Genomic DNA, 20,353 nt, shown 5'->3' on the forward strand with positions numbered 1-20,353 from the left:
GTTATGCCTGGGAAAGGAGGAAGGGGTGGGGGGAAGGTGTTTTAAGATTTGGTTTTATTTCTCATTACTCCTCTCTGAGTTAATTGGCAATAAATTACATTTTTCCTTTAATCGAGTCTGTTTTGCCCGTGACGGTAAATGCTGAGTGATCTTCCTGTCCTTATCTCAACCCCACAAGCCTGTTGTTATTTTTTTTCTCTCCTCTCTCCTGTCCAGTTAATGAGGGGGAGTGATAGAGTGGTTTTGGTGGGCACCTGGCATTTTGGCCAGGGTCAACCCAACACACCCAGGTCAATCCCAGACACCTGAAGAGCAAACCCCAGATTGTCCTGCAGCCTGGATGCTCACCAGCAGTACCAACATGCAGTGAAACCCCAAAACATCTGTATTCCATATAAAAGAGCCCCCAAACAGGAACTGTGCCACAAGAAAATATGCAATCAGTAAGTGTAAATTCTAATAACAGCCCGTATCTTCTCCTTCTCAGAAGGATCTTAGTTACCACCAACAAGATGCTGTCTCATGTATTAGTTTTATAGGACATAGTTCAAAAGACCAAACTACAACACTCCCACCAGCACACTGACAAACAGCACAGTCCACAAGCTGAAAAGAAGTTCAGCTGCAACTGTGAAATGAAGTCATGAGCAATTTAAAACCCCTGACTACACCACACTTTTTAGAACTCACAGATCATTAAATCACCATCTCAAATTTCATGCTTGTTCAAAATCCTATCCTGCACTTACCACAAAACTCAGCAAATCACAACTGTGTTCTCCAGTGTCTCTTGTTCTACTTTGTGTAGGTTCTCCATTCCTGGTGTACTCAGCAATTATGCAATGACAGTTGTGACAGCTGTGATACAAAAACTCTTACATTTTCATTGCAGAGCTTGGCCTGAAGTTCAAACCATATTCACAGTACAACACACATTACACATCAGCCTTGGGACCTGGAAATGCTTTATATTAGGAATGCATTATTATATTAATAATTCTATATTGAATACTTAAGATACATAAGGTGATTCACATGAAGATGCTTACACATAAATATGTATTTAATAAGGAAAAATAATATCAGCCTTCCTTGGCTAAGGTCTCAGACCCCAAATAAAGCTGACTGTGAATACGGCCATTTATTAGAATGGCCAAAACATTGTAAAAGTGAACAATCCTTTCCTCCTTCTCCCCATTTTTTCTGACACATTATAATGCCATTTTAACTGTATTTTGGTTTTAGAATTTATTAGTCCAGAAGGACACACAGTACACAGTTTCATGATGGAAAGATGCTCTGAGCTATGCCCTGCGTCTGAATCTTTGCTATCCTCTTCAAAGACAAATGCACTCCTGAAGGAACGTTTCCATCTCCATAAACGCCTACAACCTTCTAGTGAAATAATATTTCCTTTATATGTGCAGAGCTTGGAGATAAATATTTTTGTTCCTGTTGCTAACTTAAAAAGTCAAATAGACATCTTTTACCTGCTAGATACTCTACAGTCATAGATTGGTCTTTGAATGCCTTCTGTGAAATAAATGTCTTTTTTGTCAATTTATGCAAAGATTACCATCTCCTATATTCCTATTCCAAGGGATCTGAGTGTTTTCTCAAAGGAAGATCACTTTTCTCTTAAGATGCTCTCCATGAAGTAGGCCTGGTCCTACAGCACAGCCAGGAGAGGCAGGGCAGACCCTCCCACACCCTCAACCCTGATCCAGCTCTGCCCGAGACACGGAGTTCTCCCGTCCAGCTGCTCACGTTTCCCAGTGGGACTAACGACACGCTCCTCGGGACAAAAGAGGCAGCGAGGAAAGGGGTGCAGGAAGAAGGGATGGGCTGCTCGCGGAGCTCTTCTCGAAACCGCCTTGAGAACAGCCTTGCCCTGTATTTCCACTGGCCAATAAGAAAGGAGGTGCGACTGTGAAGTCTTGCAGATGACACAAGACCAGGAGGTGCCATCAGCACTAAAGAGAACCAAACTATCACAGGTGAAGAATTGGATGATGCTGAAGACCAGAGCAATAGTGGGACTGAAGAGCACACGAGTGCAAGGGCACGCACACAGGGACAGCCGTTTCTGCTGTGATGAAGAGGGTTGAGAGGAAGAAGCTGATGACAGAACAATTAATCAGACTCCACGGTGACGTGCTCCGGGCCAGGTGTAACTGAAGTGTGAGGAGGGCAGCAAGAAGACGGACATGCTGCCGCCTTTTGCTGCTCCAGGTCACACAGACTCTGCTGGACTGTGCTACTGAAGGCAACAGCCCTCGGATAAATCTTACTACTACGATATTGAAAAAGGCAGTGTGACACTGGGACACTCCCAGAAGAGCACTCATGCCACCGGAAGAAGCACTAGTTAAGATATATCTGGAGAATCACCCATTATTCCTCCTGCCTCTCAGGGAGGATCAACCCAAGAGCCAGATGTGGCTAAGTGTTACCCAAGGAAGAGGGGGATGAGGGAACCTTTAAAACATGAGGAGGCTGCCCAGGTGACACGCGGGCACCTCCGTGCCAGCACGACACGTGGCACAGGCCAACTTACCCACCTTCTTTGGTGAGGGAAGAGAGCTGGGCTCCAACACCTAGCAAATGGAGACCAAGACAGGAAAGGACCAGTTGCCATTAACACAGCAAAGACATAAATATTTGATAGAGTGAAAACCTACTAATAGTAAAGGACAAAGCTGGCACAAGAACAAACCAGTAAAACCAGGCCATGAATTAAAAAAAAAGAAAAAAACAACTCCACTGCAATTTAGAAGGTAAGAGTAGAGGCAGGAGATTTAACTACTGGTTCTCAGACAAAGCTTGATATATTTACGAAACGTTATATAACTCAGTTGCCTGCAATACCTAGGGACTGGACATGCTGACCTAGGAAGTCCCTTCCAGTGTTATTGTCCTACGTTTTTAATTAAGAGTGGGTGTCTTTCTAAGAATGCTAGAGGCAAAACAGTTACACATTTGGTGCAAAAATTACAACGCAGTAAGTCTGTAGGGATCAAGCCTGGAGTAACTCAACTTAAATCAAGTCAGTGCCCGGCACGCTAACTATACATACTATAGCTACATACTTATTTAATACTTGTACTACCTTACATGTGCGTGTGTACAAACATATAGTAATAGACCACTCGGTACTAAAACAGGTTGAGTGGGTGCTGGACACCCATCACATCATGACATGCACAGACCTGCTTCACACACCTCACTATGAAAGCTGGATGCTTGGACAGAGGCATTCTCAGTAAAATTACATGGTAAACAGTAGTTTAAGATAATTTTCCTTATTTCAAGACTGTAGATGTTAATTTTCTCCAAAACCATAGAGATCATCATACCACAAGTGCAGCAAGTGGTATGCAACCCAACAACCACTATCCTAACTCTTACTTCCCTGTTTCTGATTTCTTTCTACACTTTTTCCATGTATGACAATACACTATTGAAGTCACAGTTTTCTGCTTTCTGCACAGCTTAGCACGAGCCCCCATTCAAGGAGATAAAAGATACTGATGGACTGTTTTTAAATGTTGAACAGAAACAGAGCATGGATAACAATGCATAATGAAACAAATATTAATGGAACAAACATTTTTTTAAAGGAAAAAAATAAAATTATGCAAACTTTCATCCTTTGTGAGGACTAAAATGTATTTGTAAGTATTTTTGTATCTGGAATTATGGTGCAAATTATGTGGCAATTTCGATCCAACTCATTCATTATGTGGTAACTTCGATTCAGCTGTGATGAAAAATTGTGTTAAACCACACAACTATCCTGAGAGGTGCTTAAATCATTATTTTACAGATTTAAAAAATGGTAATGAAGTGAGTAGAAGATTTGCCAAAGACCACCATGCAAGTCAGCAGCAGAGCAGCCATGGAGACTCCAGCAGAAGGGGCAGCAGGCTGCTGGGAAGGGCAAGGTCCACAACCTGTGTGCCTATGGCAGGGCCCTAGAAGAGGGGTACAGCCCCCGCTGAAGCCACAGACACCAAAGAAGGAGCAAAGCTGACAGCCATCATCAAATGGACAACCCCAACACCATCGCCGTGACCAGCAGTGCAGTCGATGAAGCCTGTGATGTCCCCGAAGCTGAACGCGTGGCACGAGCTCTGCTGGACACGAGCAGTGAAACCAGAGAACCCACGCAGTCCCGGAAGGCGCCTGCAGCCAGGCCACCACAAGCCCTATCTCTCCCGTGCAGAGCCGGAGACACCACAGGACTCAGCCAAGGCGCCACGCTGGGAAGCCCCTTTGAAGCAGACCTATCCAGTTATGCTACTAAGGAGAGGAAATTTCCGGAGGCAGAAGGCACCCCGAATCTTCCCAGAGCTTCTTGGCTTTCCTCTTACAACTCTACCTCCTGAAAACCCAATGCTAAGTTCTGCCTTCCTATACCCAGCATGTCCCAACAACATCCCTGAAAAATCCACCTGCAGCGCCATGAATAGGCTCTTCATGTCATCAGGAGGAAAAAAAAAAACCACAACAAAAACCTTCTCATCAAAGCCTGCTTGGGGATTACAATTTGATTTATGTGGGTAACCCTGCTAAGGGGAAACCTGGCCATCACCTCAGATCATCATCATCAACTAACATCCAGAATATTATCTTGAATCGCTCTTTATTTAAAGTAACAGCTTGTAGTGCTGGCTCAGATTAATTTTAGTTTAAAGGTAATTTTTAATAACATACACTGATATTTATGAATATTAATAAGTTCCATAAGCTTGAGTGACATAGAGGATTTGTATGAAGGATCTGTGTTTGGATAGAGATTTTTTTCCTCCAAGATTAGTGAGAATAAAGTAAGGTTACCAGATGGCAAGGACTGATGGGCATTACGTTTGGAAAGCCCGATTCCTCATAAAGAAGTTTAGAAATACATATCATATGGCCACTTTCTATTGCCTGTCACAAACCAATTTTGTTAGCATTCTTTAAATTAGTAAATCTTATAAACTGAACAGTCTCCAAATTCATGTCATCTAACCAACGTAAACTTCATAACATTTACTAGAAAAAAATTAGAGTATCTAATCAAGCATTTTAGCAAGTTTCCAACAACTGTTTGTCCTACAACAGCATTTCTAATATACTAAAAAAAACCCTATAGTTTTTACATTTAAAAAAAGTATCCTGCACACAAACTTTTTGTGGCGAAAAGACCAAAAAAAATAGAGGGAAGGACAAGCTGCTTCTGCATTTCTAAGAGCTTTTTTTCCTCTGCCTAACCCCAAAGCATTACATTTTGTATTTTAGCCCTTAATCTGTGTGTGGTACCACTCCATCAGACCAGCTTGGCATCTCGCCAGCAGGATACGTCTCCCTCCTGCGTCTCAAAGCCAACGCTGACTAGCCTGCCACCAAGAGAGATCCCATGGGAGGCGCGGTCCCGGGAACAGACCAGCACATTCTGCATCTCACAGGACACCACACTGCTCCCAGCCTGGGTTTCATCCATGCTGTTGTCCCCAGTCCACACCCCATCATGTGCGCATGCACCTTACTCCTGATGGAGCAACACACAAAGAAGGAAGCAAATAAAAAAGGGCAGACTGCCACATCACTAAAATCATACTGTAGAGAGGAAAGAGAGTGGCTGCTGCTCTTAAATCTCTGCAGTCTGTTTGCTGGTGTCACGTTGATGGGGTAGGGGGAGGACAGGAACTAAGCTAGAACTGCAGTAAACCCTCCTTCTGCTCACAGAGGCGGCTCTCGACCCTCACATCTGAGTAGAGAAAAGCACCGTTTCATTATTTCCCAGCAAATGCCTTCAGTTCACCTTCGGGGAAGGAAAAGAACTATCTCCATCGCTGTTATTTGCATTAACATCGATCTAGTCCTACATCAGGAGACATGCAACAAGATGTTAAATCTTTGACTTACAATCTTATTTAGTTTTATTGCCACAGTTTTTTGTAAGGAAAGGCATGCTCGGAATCTAAAGATTACCATCCTTCACACAGTGGATGCGCTGATCGTAGGCCAAAGCAGTGACAGGCTGTCACTATCAGTAAGGATGGCTAGTGAGTTTATTTTACCATTTAAGAGGGAAAAGAGAAAATGAGAATCGTTATAACTAATGCTGCCTACTTAGATATGAATTTGAAACACAGGGGTCTCCAGAAACATTTTTTGGTTGTTGCTTACTTTTTAAATATATGGCATTAATATTATCATCTTCAGTTGCTGAGTTTTCATCATAATCTGCAATACTGTCATCAATTCCAAATCATGCTCAAGTGATATCACTGACAAAAGACATAGGAGAAAAATGAGAAAATATTATTAATATCCCCATGATTTAAGGTCTGTCTCACACAGAAGACATGGGATCACTTTACAGACACTCACACTTGTGTTGCTTTTTACTTCTGAACAATTAAATGGATATATTTTGGAACCTTACAACAAGTAAGGAGGAAAGTACCATAAATATGAAATCTAACATTTGCACGCTCAGTAGAAAAAAATCATTACAAATATCACAGTACTTTTCACAAAAATGAAGAATCTAGTTTCTCCAGGAACAAGAGCTTTTGTAAATCAAGACAACTGCAAAAGAGGACTCAAGGTAAACTGGACGAACCCTCTAATAACGACACAGATTCTGCTGCTCATTCTGTTGGTGAAATCTGACAGTGCCCGCAGGCTCCAGGAATGGACCAAGAGGGGTCTGAATATATAGAGACAGATCTTGTACAGATGGCTGTGCAGTAAGTCTGCTTTTCACGCTTACCAGTTACTTTCAACTGTGTCCAGTGGAAAGGATCCACGTAATAAGCAAAGCCCGCCTTTAGCTGGTATCTGCTACTCCCAAATGCTTTCCTCCTTCGGTGCTATGAGGTCACCATCAAGCTGCAGAAACTCCCATTAATCAGCTATTTGCAAGGTCAGGTTTCAGGGAGGTAAACAGAAAGTGCCTTCTCAGCCTGCGATTCATTTCAGAGAAAGAAAATAGAAGGCAGAAAGGGAAAAAGCACTCACAGTGAGAACACCAGAGGTTGGAGCACAGACCATCACTTTTATCACCCTTCCTCATCACCTTCTTAAAGGGAATTAGTGTATAAGGGAGTGACAATATTTAAAGTATACCTTAACAAAAGGCGGGGGGGGGGGGGGGATTTCAAAAGCCTTTCTGTTGTTTGAGATGCAGACAGCAACCAGTGAACTTGCAATACTGCCACCCAGTTGGAGAACTTCTTAAGTACTTCAAGCCACACAGAAACCAATGGCAACAACAGTCCATGCCTCTAGCAAAGGACCACCTCTTCCCAAAACACTGCTGCCTGATTTTCAAACAAAACATCTTATTACCTAAAAATACAATACTGGTAAGTGAACATGCTTGTTATGTAAAATAACAATGCAAAGAGCAAGCCATAATGAGGAAGCGATGGCCACGGCAATAAGCCATCAGAAGACAGAGATGTTGCTTTTTTGGATGTGGGAGAGGACAACACCCAGGTGTTTCTCGAATATGACTCCACCAGTGGCAATGCCAGCAAAGGGCTTTTACAGCTCACACCACTTTTGGGTCCTGCACCTGAGGAAGCACAACCTCAGGCACCAGTATATGCTGAGGCCACCCAGCTGGAAAGCAGCTTGGCAGAAAACTGCATGTCCTGGCAGACAAGAAGTTGAACATGAGCCAGCAATGCACCCTTGCAGCAAAGAAGGTAAATGGTGTCCCTGGCTGCTGCTAGCAGGTCGAGGAGGTGATCCTTCCCTTTTATTCAGTGCCGGTAAGACCATACCTGGAGTGCTGTGTCCAGTGCTGGGCTCTTCAGTACAACAGGGACTGGACAGAAAGTCCAGTGAAGGGCCAGAAGGATGATGAAGGGGCTGGAGCACTGGAGAAGAGAAGGCTCAGTGGGATTTCATCAATGTGTATAAATACCTGAAGGGAAGGTGCAGAGAGGACAGAGCCAGGCTCTTCCCAGTGCTGCCCAGTGACAGGACAGGAGGCACTGGGCACAAACTGGAACACAGGAGGTACCCTCTGAACATCAGGAAACCCTTTTTCACTGTAAGGATGACTGAGCACTAGCACAGGTTGCCCAGAGATGTGGCAGAGTCTCCATCTCTGGAAATATTCAAACGCTGCTTGGACAGTCCTGGGCAACCTGCTCTGGGTGACCCTGCTTCAGCAGGGTAGTTGGACCAGATGACCTCCAGAGATCCCTTCTAACCTCAACCAGTCTGTGAAAGTACCCAGAGCACAGACACGCCCATGAGGAAGCCCAGAAGATCACAACTCAAAAGACTGCCCACTGGGAACGCCACACATGGCAGCACGTACTGCTTCAAGGGGTCCTTGTGCTCCGAAGCTCACGTCACATCACCAGGCAGCTCAGAGCAGCACTGCCCACCTCTTGGTTGGCTCCAACAGCAAGACAACAAGTCTTTGAGAACTGCAGCCTGGAAGGCTCTGCCACATGGTCGCTTGCCGGCTCCTCACTCCCAGAGCTAAACAAAGGCCCAACAACACTGGCGTGGGCAGCGTCACCCGCCCTCCAACGCCTGCAGCTCAGAAACACACCCACCAGCACAGGCAGAAGAGTTGTCGTTTAGAAACAACAGCCACGTCTACACAGACAGAGGTTTCCTTAACCACTTTCCAATGGAGGTTGCTTTCAAGTGCTGGGCCGCCACAGTGTAGAACACAAGCTACAAAAGCCTTTCACGAGGGGGTCAGACCTCCTAACCAGCACCACGTACTTATCTCTATACCATACATACACACACATTAAACGAGTATCCATTTAAAAAATTCTAATGAGCGTTAACCAATGGTGCAAATCAATCGACCAAGATCTTACTTTGCTATTAACACAGTTTTTGTTTCTTTCAACAGCCACCACCATTCCCTTGCAATATATGAAATTTCACCGGGAGCCATTTTCCTGCAATGAGAGGTCAGAAGGCCACCTCCACACCTGGCAGAGATCTGCCTTGCTTTTCTAACCTCCAAGAAGCAATGCTAACATAAACCAACCATACCCGTGTTTCTGTGCTTCCTGCCTGTGAAAGCTTTTACATGCATTTACACATGCACTGATCTTGGAATTAGTGCCCAAATGTGACCGACAATCTCTGCAGAAACCAGTATTTAGGGCACACGGTGGTGGTCTTCTTCAAGAGCAGAAGAATCCAGAACGTTAGGAAAGCAGCTTACATAAACCAAAATGTCTCAGTAAGAGTGGACCCAAAAAGCTTGCTTTCCCTGGGGACTTCTGCTGCTCCCCCTAGCCCTTTCCCCATCTCAACTCTACACCCATGTGTGTTCTGAGCAGACACCAGGAAGAGACGGCATTTGCACACTGGACCCACCTGCCCTAGACCCATGCGCCAACTGACCTGCTGCCTGCGACTGACCTGCACGCTACCAAGCTCTGCCTGTCTCTCCTCCAGGCAGGATCTTCACTTGGCCTTTCTCTCTTTCGCTTTTCACCGAAGAAAAAAAATAAAATTATAACTAGCCTTTTCTTTTACAAATATAGCTTAAAGCAGCCATCAGCTTCCTAAGTTATTTGGGGCGACTGCCTAACAGAGCAATCACATAAGCTTCATTTCCTTAAGAAATGGAGGTAAAACAATACTTAGCCGGTAAAAAATCAATAAATACCATGTGTTAGCATACACCACCACAAATACCAGGGCCACAAAGGTGGTAAATGGACTGCAGCATCCTTCATAGGAGAGGAGGCTGAGAGAGCTGGGGCTGTTCAGCTTGGAGAAGAGATGGCTCTGGGAGATCTTACTGGTGTGTTTAAGTATCTGCTGGGAGGGAGTGAGGACAAGGGAGCCTGACTCTTCTCTGAACAAGTGGCAATGGGCACAAATTAAACCACCCAAAACTCCACCTGACCACAAGGAAGCACTTTTTTACTGTGAGGATGGCCAAAGACTGGGACAGGCTTCCCAGAGAGGTTGCAGAGTCTCCATCTGCGGCGATGCTCAAACTCTGGCCGGACACAGTCCTGGACAACCTGCTCCAGCTGCCCCTGCTTGTGCGCAGGGGGTGTTGGACTAGATCACCTCAGGGAGTCACCGCCAAACTAACAATGCTGTGATTCCGCAAAACACCGTAACACACAAGCGATAATCACCCTGTGTTCATACATAATATGAAACAGATGAAGAAAACAAAAATACTGAAAATCCACTGCAATCCTGCATCTTCAGTAGCTTGGACGTCACAGAAAACTGAAACATTGTGTACTAAACTCCGTAATCACAGAGACCAACAGCACCGCCTCATTTCAAGGAACTTCTATTTTCAATCCACTTGCCTAGGTGCTTCTGCTGTCCTATTTTAGGACAAATGGAAAACAGACAGTCACTCTCCAGCCCAAATATTTAGAAAGTAAAGCAATAATTTGCTTTTGGCACAGATCGTTTTAAAAGATAACGTATAGAATATCTTAAAGAGACAGAATGGTATTGAGAAGGAAAGCTTTCCTTCACAGCATTTAGCGGAAGTGAAACTTAAGTTGTTAGAAAAGCCCTAATTTAACAAAACATACCTCCAGAGTCTGATTGTGCACAATTTCTGCATAAAGATGAAACAGCAAGATTTGCTGGTTCTGCAGTGGTGGTAACAAGACAATACAAAGCACGTTTTCATGCCAGCGAACAACGCCTACTTATGGTTTCAGTTACTTTGAAATTAATAAACTAAAGTAATTATAACTTGAGGTCTTTTAACACAATATTGCAAGAGAAGAACAGATTGGTTTTCCATCTCCAACTCCCAACTATAATTGTTGCAATTAGCACTCATACGCAGAGAGGAATCTAGACCAGGGTCAAATCCTGTTCCCAGGGGAGGATCCTCTAACTTCAGAGTGAAGATCTCACTCAAGAACTGAGACACAGCACAGGATGCTGAACGCTGCTCGAGAATTGGGATGAACCTTCCCTGGTCACTGCAGGCACTGCTACACACCAGCAACCCACACTCTGGTGTGAAAATAATTTTTCTGTTTTTTGATCATTCACAATTACCTGGCAGACAGCAGAATTCTCTGTAATGCATAGATTTTCACTGCCATAACATGTAATTTACTGCATAGTAAGTGGCATACGGGAAACATGTGCAGATACATAATGTATTTTTTGTAATATGCAGAGGGAAGTAACAGCCATATATTCCACACGTGATCTTGTAACAGTGATTACAAAGAAGCAGAATGTTGATTTGTTCTCATAAAAAGCACATCATCTATTCCTTTTTGGCAAAAAGCCTCCTTGCAGACACTTTCTTCCCCCACTTACAGAGTTGTGCATAAGGCTGACAGAGCATCATCATCATCATCATCGGCGCTTCTTAAATCTCAGCAAACAGTATCCTGCCATGGTTCCCGCGTTGCCTTGCAGAGAATGTAACTCTTGTCACTACATTTCCTTCCAGTAAACACATCCTGTATCTAGTAAGTGAAGAACAGAAACCCACCCCAGTCCAAAGATGCAAGACCATTCCAACTGGACTGTTCCATCCCCCATTTGTAGTCCCATTTTTTTCCCCATAAATAGCGCACTTTTAAAAAAAATTTATTTCTCAGAAGCTGCAAAATACTGTCTCTATGCAACGTTTAACAAGTCTCATGTACTCAGAACCATTTTTCAATCCCTACATGCTTTCAGAAGAATTTTTAAAATTATTTATTAGTCTATTAATACATAATTAGAACTCAGGACTAAAACTCTGATTGACTGGCTCACTTTTAGTATTAGTAATGGACCGCAAGAGTCCTCCTCACCAAGTCAGCAAGACACTTGCACGCATTTACTAAGCAACAAGGACACGTCTGTGAAAATACTGCACAGTGCTTTACATTGCTCTCCAATTCAAAATCTATTTCATTAATTACCCCTTATCAAATCAGAACTTGGCTCCTAGGTAAGACTACTGAATCTTAAACCTTCTGCTCTTTAAGAAGGTCTAAGAGATGGAAAACCCCCACTTTTTAAGAAGTTGTGTCATGAAACAAAGATAATGTGATGGTGATGGACTTTTCCCACCACCAATGCTTTATCCCAGCTCACAGCCTATCACTTCAAGAAGCCACAGAGCAAAGCCTATGGCTCACAGTCCTCCTTTATGGCTGAAAAGATGGTCTTGACTTCAGCAGGTGCAGGCACAGATGTGGGAAGAAGACAGTGCAAGTCACTTCCCCTCCCTGTTTTGTCTACATCTGAGCCTTTGTAACCCAAGGACTTTTGTTCCTTTCCATCAGAAGGGTTTGTTCTCATGATCCACTTCCAACTCCCCCCTCCCACCCATGCAGCTCTGACATGGCTCTCGTGGGAGCGAATCCATCCTCCAGGAAGCTGTGGATGCTAACTCGGGAAACTGTTTCATTAAGGCTCAAAATGTAGTTTTGGTAAAAACAAGTTTCGAAAATCAGATGCTGTATGCTAATTTCTTGTTCCAACTAAATAGCTTACTGCTGACATTTAAAAAGCCGTATGGCTGCACAGGAATGGTCAATTTAAAAAGCATTTTTCAAACCACAGATTAGCAGAGATGCCAAGTCCTCTATGTGCTGTTGGCATTCCAAAACGAATTCTTCAAACCTGCAGGACTGCGGCTATTTTTGTTCATTTTTTTTTTTTCTCCTGCTCCTACAGGGGCGGATCAGCCGCAGAGGCACCTGCCCGCCCGGCTCCGCGCTGCTGCGGGAAGGGCCGGGCCGGGGATCCCGCGGGGAGGGAGAGGCGGCAGCACCGCAGCCCCCCGCAGGAGCGCACACGTCCCGCGGGGCCCAGGCCTGCGTTCCCCTTCCAGAAGGTACTGCCGGCCGCTGCCGCGGAGCTCCCCCGCCGCCCCGCCCCGGGCCCGCCGGAAGGGCCCGGCGAGGAGGGGACCCCGCCGGCGGCGGCCGATCGAGGAGACGGAGCCGAGGCCTGCGAGCAGGCGGCCCCGCCACAGGCCCGAGCCGCCTCCGCGGCCTCGCCCCGCCGCCCCGCCTCCCGCCGGCCCTGCCCGCCCGCCAGCCGCAACGGGGCCGCGGCGCGGTGCCCCCGCCCGGCGGGCGGCCAAGATGGTCGCGGGGCGGCGTCGCTCACCTCCTCGGCCTGCTTGCGCAGCGCCTTCTCCCGCTCGTACTGCGTGAGGAGCTGCTCGTTGTCCTCCCGCAGCAGCTCCAGCTCCACCTCGTGTTCCTGGTTGTCGGTGAGCACCGAGTCCAGGTTCTCCAGCACCGTCACCACCAGCGGCATCAGCTCCTTCACGACCTCCTCGTCGTAGCAGTGGATCAGCCGCTCGAACTCGCGGTAGATGCTGTTGGCGAGGCCCGAGACCCGCTCCGACATCACCGACCCCGAGCAGTAATCGTCGCCCGGGTACCCCCCCACGCCGCCATCGTCCAGCTGGATCTCCAGCATCCTGCCGGCCCGACAGCCACCCGCTCCGCTCCGCTGCGCCGCTCCGCTCTCCGCTGCCCAGGCCGGCGCCGCTGCCGCCGCCGCCGCCAGGCTCTGCCCCGCCTGCGCCCCGCCCGCCGCGTCACGGGCCGCGGGGACCGGCCGGGGCGGAGCGCGGTGGCGCCGCCGGAGCCCGGCCCCGTCGCCCCCCGCGGCCGTGGCGTTCTGGCGCGGCGCTGCGGGGCCGTGGGCGAGCAGCGGCCGGCACCCCACTGCCCTGCCCGCTGGGGAGCCGCCGAGATCCCCCGAGCGGGGCCGGCCCGCCTGAGCTCCCCCCACGCGTGGTACACACCGCCCTGCTGCGCGGGGCCCTCAGGGCAAGGCCACCCGCAGGCAGCTTCTTCCCCCAGACTTATGGCCAGGCAAAGGAGGGGGGGAAGTGTCAGCTGCACGCAGGGCTCCGTGAACGCAGGGCATTTTCATGCGTGGCAGTCCACGCTGCAGAGCATCAGACAGCAGAGGTGCGGGGAGCACAGGTGAAACCCAGCGCCTTGACGCAAGCTGCAAACCACGCTGCCTCTGGAAAGCCATTTTCTCTAGGACCCACATCAAAGACCCGGCAAAGCTTTAGTGCGGTCAGTTCATCCTAATTGAAATCCAAACCCCTGAGGCTCCACGTCCCAATCTGGACCCCAATCCCAAAGGATTCGGGGAAAATAGGTTGTCCCAGGCCTGGGTATGTTAACAAGCTACAAGGTCACAAACCGGTCCATTCTTTCCTATTCACATGCTCAAATCCTGCATCACTTAACAGAAACGTTACCTAAGCGGGTTGTTGTTCAATTTGAGGCCTGATCTAGAAGGACTCTGTTCGGAGGGAGCCGGACAACTTCCAGCCAGAAGAGTGTTAGAATCTAATTTTGCAACCCAATTATTAATGCAAGGCCTCCAAACACATTCAGATTTGCAAGTCTCTTCCTGGTATCTCTGAAAAACAGGACACTCCCTTGCTCCATACGTGTTAGCCATTTCAATTTAGTTGCTCGGTTATATTTCCAAGCTAAGGCAGCTGTAGTTACTGCAGTGAAACAAGACAAGGACCTATGCAGACCAGGATGAATTGACAGAGAAAACCAGAGGCCAAAACTGGCCATCTGAAGTCCTAAAAAAAAAAAAAAAAATCCAGCACCTGCATTCTTGAAAGTAGAAAGTAGCAGCAGAATCGCAGAACTTCATCAACAGATGTCTAGAAGCAGCAGCATGCTCCCGGCTATGGGAGGCAGACCCCAGCATATGGTACTTGTGCGTGTTGTACATTTGTAGAGCCTAACAACAGGGTGGAAATGGGAGACACTGCTCCAAAATGGCTGTGTTACCAGCATCACCATCATCATCATATCCCTCCCCCCCGCCCCGCTCTCACTGCTGTGATGACAACATTTCATTTCATTGTTATTCATCTCGATGCCCTTTTGCAAAATATCCTTGTGAATAACCTACTTGTGCAGGACACAGCTTTTCACATTCTTAGCTGAGAAAGTAGAGATTCTGAAATATCAAGGACATACTTCACTATTCTTAACAAAGAAAAGGCAACTATATTAAATTCTTTACATAGATCTGAAATTCAAAAACTTCTTATTTAAGCATTCTAGTTAGAAATAACAACTCTAATTCTAATTAGAAATACAAGCTACGTGAGTGATTTGCATCATTGGAAGAAATAAGCACAGGCAAATAAGAAAAAGGTAATTATCAGTTAGACGAGCTGTTACTGTCTTGATAAAACAAACAAACAAACAAAATCAAGCCCTAAAAAAGATTTTATTATGTGCAAAATAACTCTTCAATCACCTTGTGATCAGAAATACTCCAAGTATCTCTAAAGTTCTCTGAAGGATTATTTCTTTCCACTTTCAGGGGGTTTCCAACTCATTGAAATTTAAGTGTTGGAGGTTTATGGTGATAGTTGCCATTTCTAATTTTCTAAACAAAATATTTCCAAGTTACAGAGCAAATTTATGCAGAGAAAACATGACCAAATCATTCTTCAAGAGTTAAATTTTCTGCTGTAGCACCCCAAATTCCACTCCTGGTACTCAACTGCCTTTGCGGAGGGTTTACCTTTGTCTCTGTTAGGGGGGCAGCACAGCCCCCCGGAACTCGCCGAGGAGGAAGGAATGGCTGGACTGACACTGCAGGGAGAGTTCAGGAATTCGGGAGGCAGTTTTTCACCCCTGAGGCAACACTTCAGCCTGAGCCTAATGAGTGGATGCAGAACTTCATGCTAATTGTGCTCATCTGTGTTAGTTGCATACATTAACACCCAGGGAACTACAGTATGGCTGCAGTTCGGGTGCCATTCATCCAAGTCCAGTTATACTTCTGAAAGAGCTAAACCCTGACAATCCCTGACTAAGGCCTCACTGTGATATATAAAAGCTTTACTCCCGTGTTTTTGTTTAGTTTCGCTTGCGTCTTTGTTTTCCTGAGATTTCCTTCCCCTACAAGGATGTATTTAGCTATTTGCTGAGCAAAGGTGATAAATAGATAACATCTTGCCTGACATCAAGGAGACAAAGCTCCAGACCCGTCTAGTACAGGACTGATTGTTACAAAAGGTTGCATCAGTAAAGGGGTCCTGGCTTGTGCTCAAGGAGGATTCAACTAGAGGACAGCATGAGGAAGACTATGAACACCAGGAACTCATCACCATAAGACTGCCCTTCTCAGGAAATCTGATGTATATGTATGATTTTTGTGTATATGAACTGATGTGTCTTGCTAGCCCGTTGGAGGACTCATGGTGGAACATCCCCAGTGCTGCCCAGCACTGCAATACAGAACGCCTGCTTGATAACACCCTGTTGTTATTGAGTTTTCATCTTGGAATCCTTACCCAGCCACACCAAGCCTCCCACCTCTGTGAGGAGCATTAGAAAGCAAGGGGGTTTGGAAGCTCCAAATTTTGTATCACTTCTTCCTCCTCAGATTTCTACAACTCAAGAATAGACACTTAAAAAAAAAATATTGGACAACATTGGTGTTTAAGTTCTTGGAACATACATATTTTATTGTCTCTTTAAAAAGCTTTATGACTATAGAGCTTTCCCTGAAGAATCAATTCATATTTTGTACAATGTTTTTTAAAAAATTAAAATAAAAATGGCCAAAGAGAGGCTGAGAGAACTACACAGCTCATTCCCTCTAAGGAAACACTGTTGTTGCAAATCTACAATGGTAAGAAAAACTTCTCTACACAAAGTTAGATCAGTAGAGACGTCCTTTATTAACGATGCGCACCGTGTGCACTGGGGACATGGGATCCTTCCCAAAGATGTCCGCCTGCACATTGCAATCAACAAATATTTATATATTAAATTCATACATATTCAGTCTATACAATGCATATTTAATTTCATCCTCTCGATGATTGGTTCTTCTTCTCTCGCTTCTGATGCAAATTAGCGCTCAGCCTCTGTCATAGTCTTCTGTTGATCCCTTGTGAGTAGGGGGTATAATTTGGGTAGGTGGTCCGTGAGTCAGAGGTCTCGACCACTCCTTGAATTGACCATGTTTGGTCAAGGAACATGTCCTTGGCTCGTAGGCTCTTGGCTCGTACCTGCTTTGGTCATGATTCAAAGATTATACACAGCAGGTACCATAATATATCCTGTCTTGCAGACGTCTTGGACTACAACAAACTGTCCTTGTTTCTAACCACTAACAGATCATTGCTTAATGAATACCTTAGGTCTGGAATTTTACAGAGGCATGCTAGTAGCATAAGCAATACAGATTTTATTTTATATTTTATAATTTATTCCATTTTAGATTTATTTTCCCGGTATAATCATTAGTCTCTCCTATTAATATCTACTAATTAGAATTCTTGATATTTAAATCAAGATGGGAAAAGTAAGGGGATTTCTAAGCAGTATCCTAAAATCCTAAATCTGGTGCTTGCTGCAACACTTTCAGTTTGGGTGGTAAAGGAGAAGACCAAACAACTGCTTAGATTAACAGCTCAAAACCAGAAATAATTTTTCAGATTTGGTATTGTTATTAAAGGCTGAAAAACTTGGATAAAAAAAGACACACCTGTTTTACATCACCACTGAAAACTGCATTTTGCAATACAACTGTGTTTAGATTAAGACAAGGTAATTGAACAAGTGTGGTTTTGTAGGCAAGCGGTACTTTACAGCAGTAAAAAGTTGTTTGTGTCTTTCTAGTTGCCTTTAAATAGTTTACAGCACTAGAGTCCCAAATACTGTATTTTATTAGCCAAATTGAACAAAGCAAAGTACACCTTGTCTTTCCAAATTTCAGCTGGGCAAGGCTACAGCGATGTAAACACTGTGACAAAAAAGGGATATACCCCAAAGTTATGTATGATTGTGCTGTTCAGAGGAAAATTCAACGGTTGGATCCCCTAGAATATCACTGCAGATATTAGTGGTTGTTATTAGGCATGGGCATAAAATCAGAATGACAGAAAACAACGTGGAACATTTTGCTCACAGCTGAACTGAGACACCTACTTCCATTTCTACAGATTATTATAAAACAAGTTTCCCATTCTAACACCACCAAATAGGCACACCCACTGTAACCTTCTGATTCTGGTGACTTGTGTTGTCCCCTAAGCACGGGAGAACTATGTTTACTCTGAATCTCCAACTTGCTTATTAAATACTTAGAAAAGAAATGTCCACTAAACCCATATACTAGTACTTACATGTAGCTATTTCCCTTGTTACAGGCAATGAGTACGAAATCAGATAAATCCAATTCTTTTTTCAGACCTTTATGTCAGATGGAGTGATGAAATATGTACTACCTTCAGATAGGTCCTCATTTAAAAAGATAGAATAGTGTAATTCAAATCTCAAACTTTTGCAGAAATGAGTGCCCTTGTGTTTTTGTGAACAGTCCAATTTAACATAGTTTTATGTGGATTTAAATGTTCCTTTCATCAGAATTTATAGATAAATGTGTTGAGTTAGCATGTGGGGGGAAAAAAGTGAAATGCAAGGTTAAAGTCAATTGCTCACTTTCACAGCAGAGAAACAAGATCATCCTGGTCATAATGTAATCAAAGAATTGTCCCCAGTACTAACTGGTAAATGCTTCTGTAGCCCATGCAAACTAAACAGAGCTTAAGGTGGATGAAATTCTCATCACCTAAACAGGCTCATTTTTATCATTAATAGTACATAAGGTAGCATCTAAAACTCCAAGTACAAGCCACCACAGCAGCATACTAAACACTAGGCAAACAAAGGCAGTAAGGTAAAAAACGGCCCCATCCAGAACAATCTTGTGATCTAGGGAAAAAAAAAAAAATAGAAAAAAGTCTTGCAAAAACATGGGCAACTGGGAATTTTCCCGTACAACAAATGAAAACTAAATACTAAGGCAGTCAGTTGTACATAGCAGCATATGTATGGGCATATTCAGATGCACCTCGAACGTTGTGTGCAGCTTTGGGCTCCTCACTACAAGAAAGACATTATGATGCTGGAGTGTGTCCAGAGAAGGGCAATGAAGCTGGTGAAGGGTCTGGAGAACAGGTCTGGTGAGGAGCGGCTGAGGGAACTGGGGGTGTTCAGCCTGGAGAAGAGGAGGCTGAGAGGAGACCTTGTCTCTCTCTGCAACCGCCTGAAAGGAGGCTGTAGTGAGGTGAGGGTCAGTCTCCCAAGTAACAAGCGACAGGATGAGAGGAAATGGCCTCAAGCTGTAGGAGTAAGTCAGAGGTGACCTTTGGAAGCCAGCCAGGCACTGTTGCATTGAGGAGGAATGAGGAGAGAAGGGATGGAAAGAGTTAACAGGATTCAGGCAGCTCCTTGAACTGAGAGTAAAGAAAGATAACAGGGAAGAAAACAGGGGCTGACCATTAGACACTGGCCTTGAACTCAAGCCTTCAGGACAGCAGTCAATGGGGTTAGCAGTAGTGGCACGTGGACACTGCCTGTACACCAATCACAGCTTGCTTAGTGGCGCATGTACTAGTAGAGAAAAGTATATAACGATGCTGTAGCAAATAATAAAGGTCTTCGGTTTATCCCCAATCGGGGTCTGTGCCCTTAATCTCCACATCAAGCTGTGCCAGGAGAGGTTTAGATTGGACATTAAGAAAATTTCTTCACCAAAAGGGTTGCCAAGCCCTGGAACAGGCTGCCCAGGGAAGTGGTGGAGTCACCAGCCCTGTGGTGCTTAAGGACACGGTTTAGTGGTGGACTTGGCAGTGTTAGGTTAACGGTTGGACTTGATGATCTTAAGGGTCTTTGCCAACCTAAATGATTCTGTATCCTACAAGCAGAAGTAATACAGACCTGAGTGGGATTACAGCAATATGTGTATTAGTGATTTACGTAAGAAGCATCTGTCTTTGGTATGCATGAGTCCACAGATGCACAGCAACATACTCAGTAACTCCCATCTTACCAACACTGATCAGGTCTTACACCGTCTTGTGAATATTATCTCTGGCTTAGAGATGGAAGAAGCTGAGGCAGAAGCATTTAATGGACCCATAAAGACCACATAGGGAAGGACTGCTAGAGCTGGGATGAGAGCAAAGGAGCTTTTGAGAGCTAAATGCAGATCCAGAGTCTGCATCTGACCTGTTTTCATCTTTCTATGGCAGTGTGAAAGCACTGCCATGGCCACCAGTCCGCCTCAGTGCACTGTCACTTCCTGACTGTAATAGAGTTATCAAGGCAAGGGAAATGCCAAAAGGGTTGTACTTGGATAGGGACTAGCAACTCCCTTCTGCAGCACAGCCACAGAAAACCACTGCTGCAGGCAGACCTTGGAGCAGTCAGCCAGATTTTGGGCTCAGCTGACCTTAGACTGTGCAGTTTGAGTAGGAAGGCAGCAGAAAGCCATCTTCTCTGCACTGAGTCCAACCTGGCAGGATGGAGAAATGAGGTGTTGGGTTGTGAAAAGGCAT

The 20,353-nt window shown here is 45.2% G+C and overlaps 1 protein-coding gene across 3 annotated transcripts in view; it reads right to left on the reverse strand.

Moving 5' to 3' along the window:
• MAPK8IP3 (mitogen-activated protein kinase 8 interacting protein 3) overlaps positions 1 to 13,416 on the reverse strand; it is a 79,046-nt gene extending 65,630 nt beyond the window's left edge. For all 3 annotated transcript variants that reach the window (XM_086473071.1, XM_086473069.1, XM_086473070.1), the window contains exon 1: positions 13,099 to 13,416. In XM_086473071.1, the coding sequence (XP_086329197.1) occupies positions 13,099 to 13,416 (318 nt within the window). The remainder of the gene's footprint in view (positions 1 to 13,098) is intronic.
• Positions 13,417 to 20,353: the final 6,937 nt, after the last annotated feature.

Source organism: Leptosomus discolor, chromosome 14 (assembly GCF_034619465.1).
Source record: "Leptosomus discolor isolate bLepDis1 chromosome 14, bLepDis1.hap2, whole genome shotgun sequence".
Lineage (NCBI taxonomy): Eukaryota > Metazoa > Chordata > Aves > Leptosomiformes > Leptosomidae > Leptosomus > Leptosomus discolor.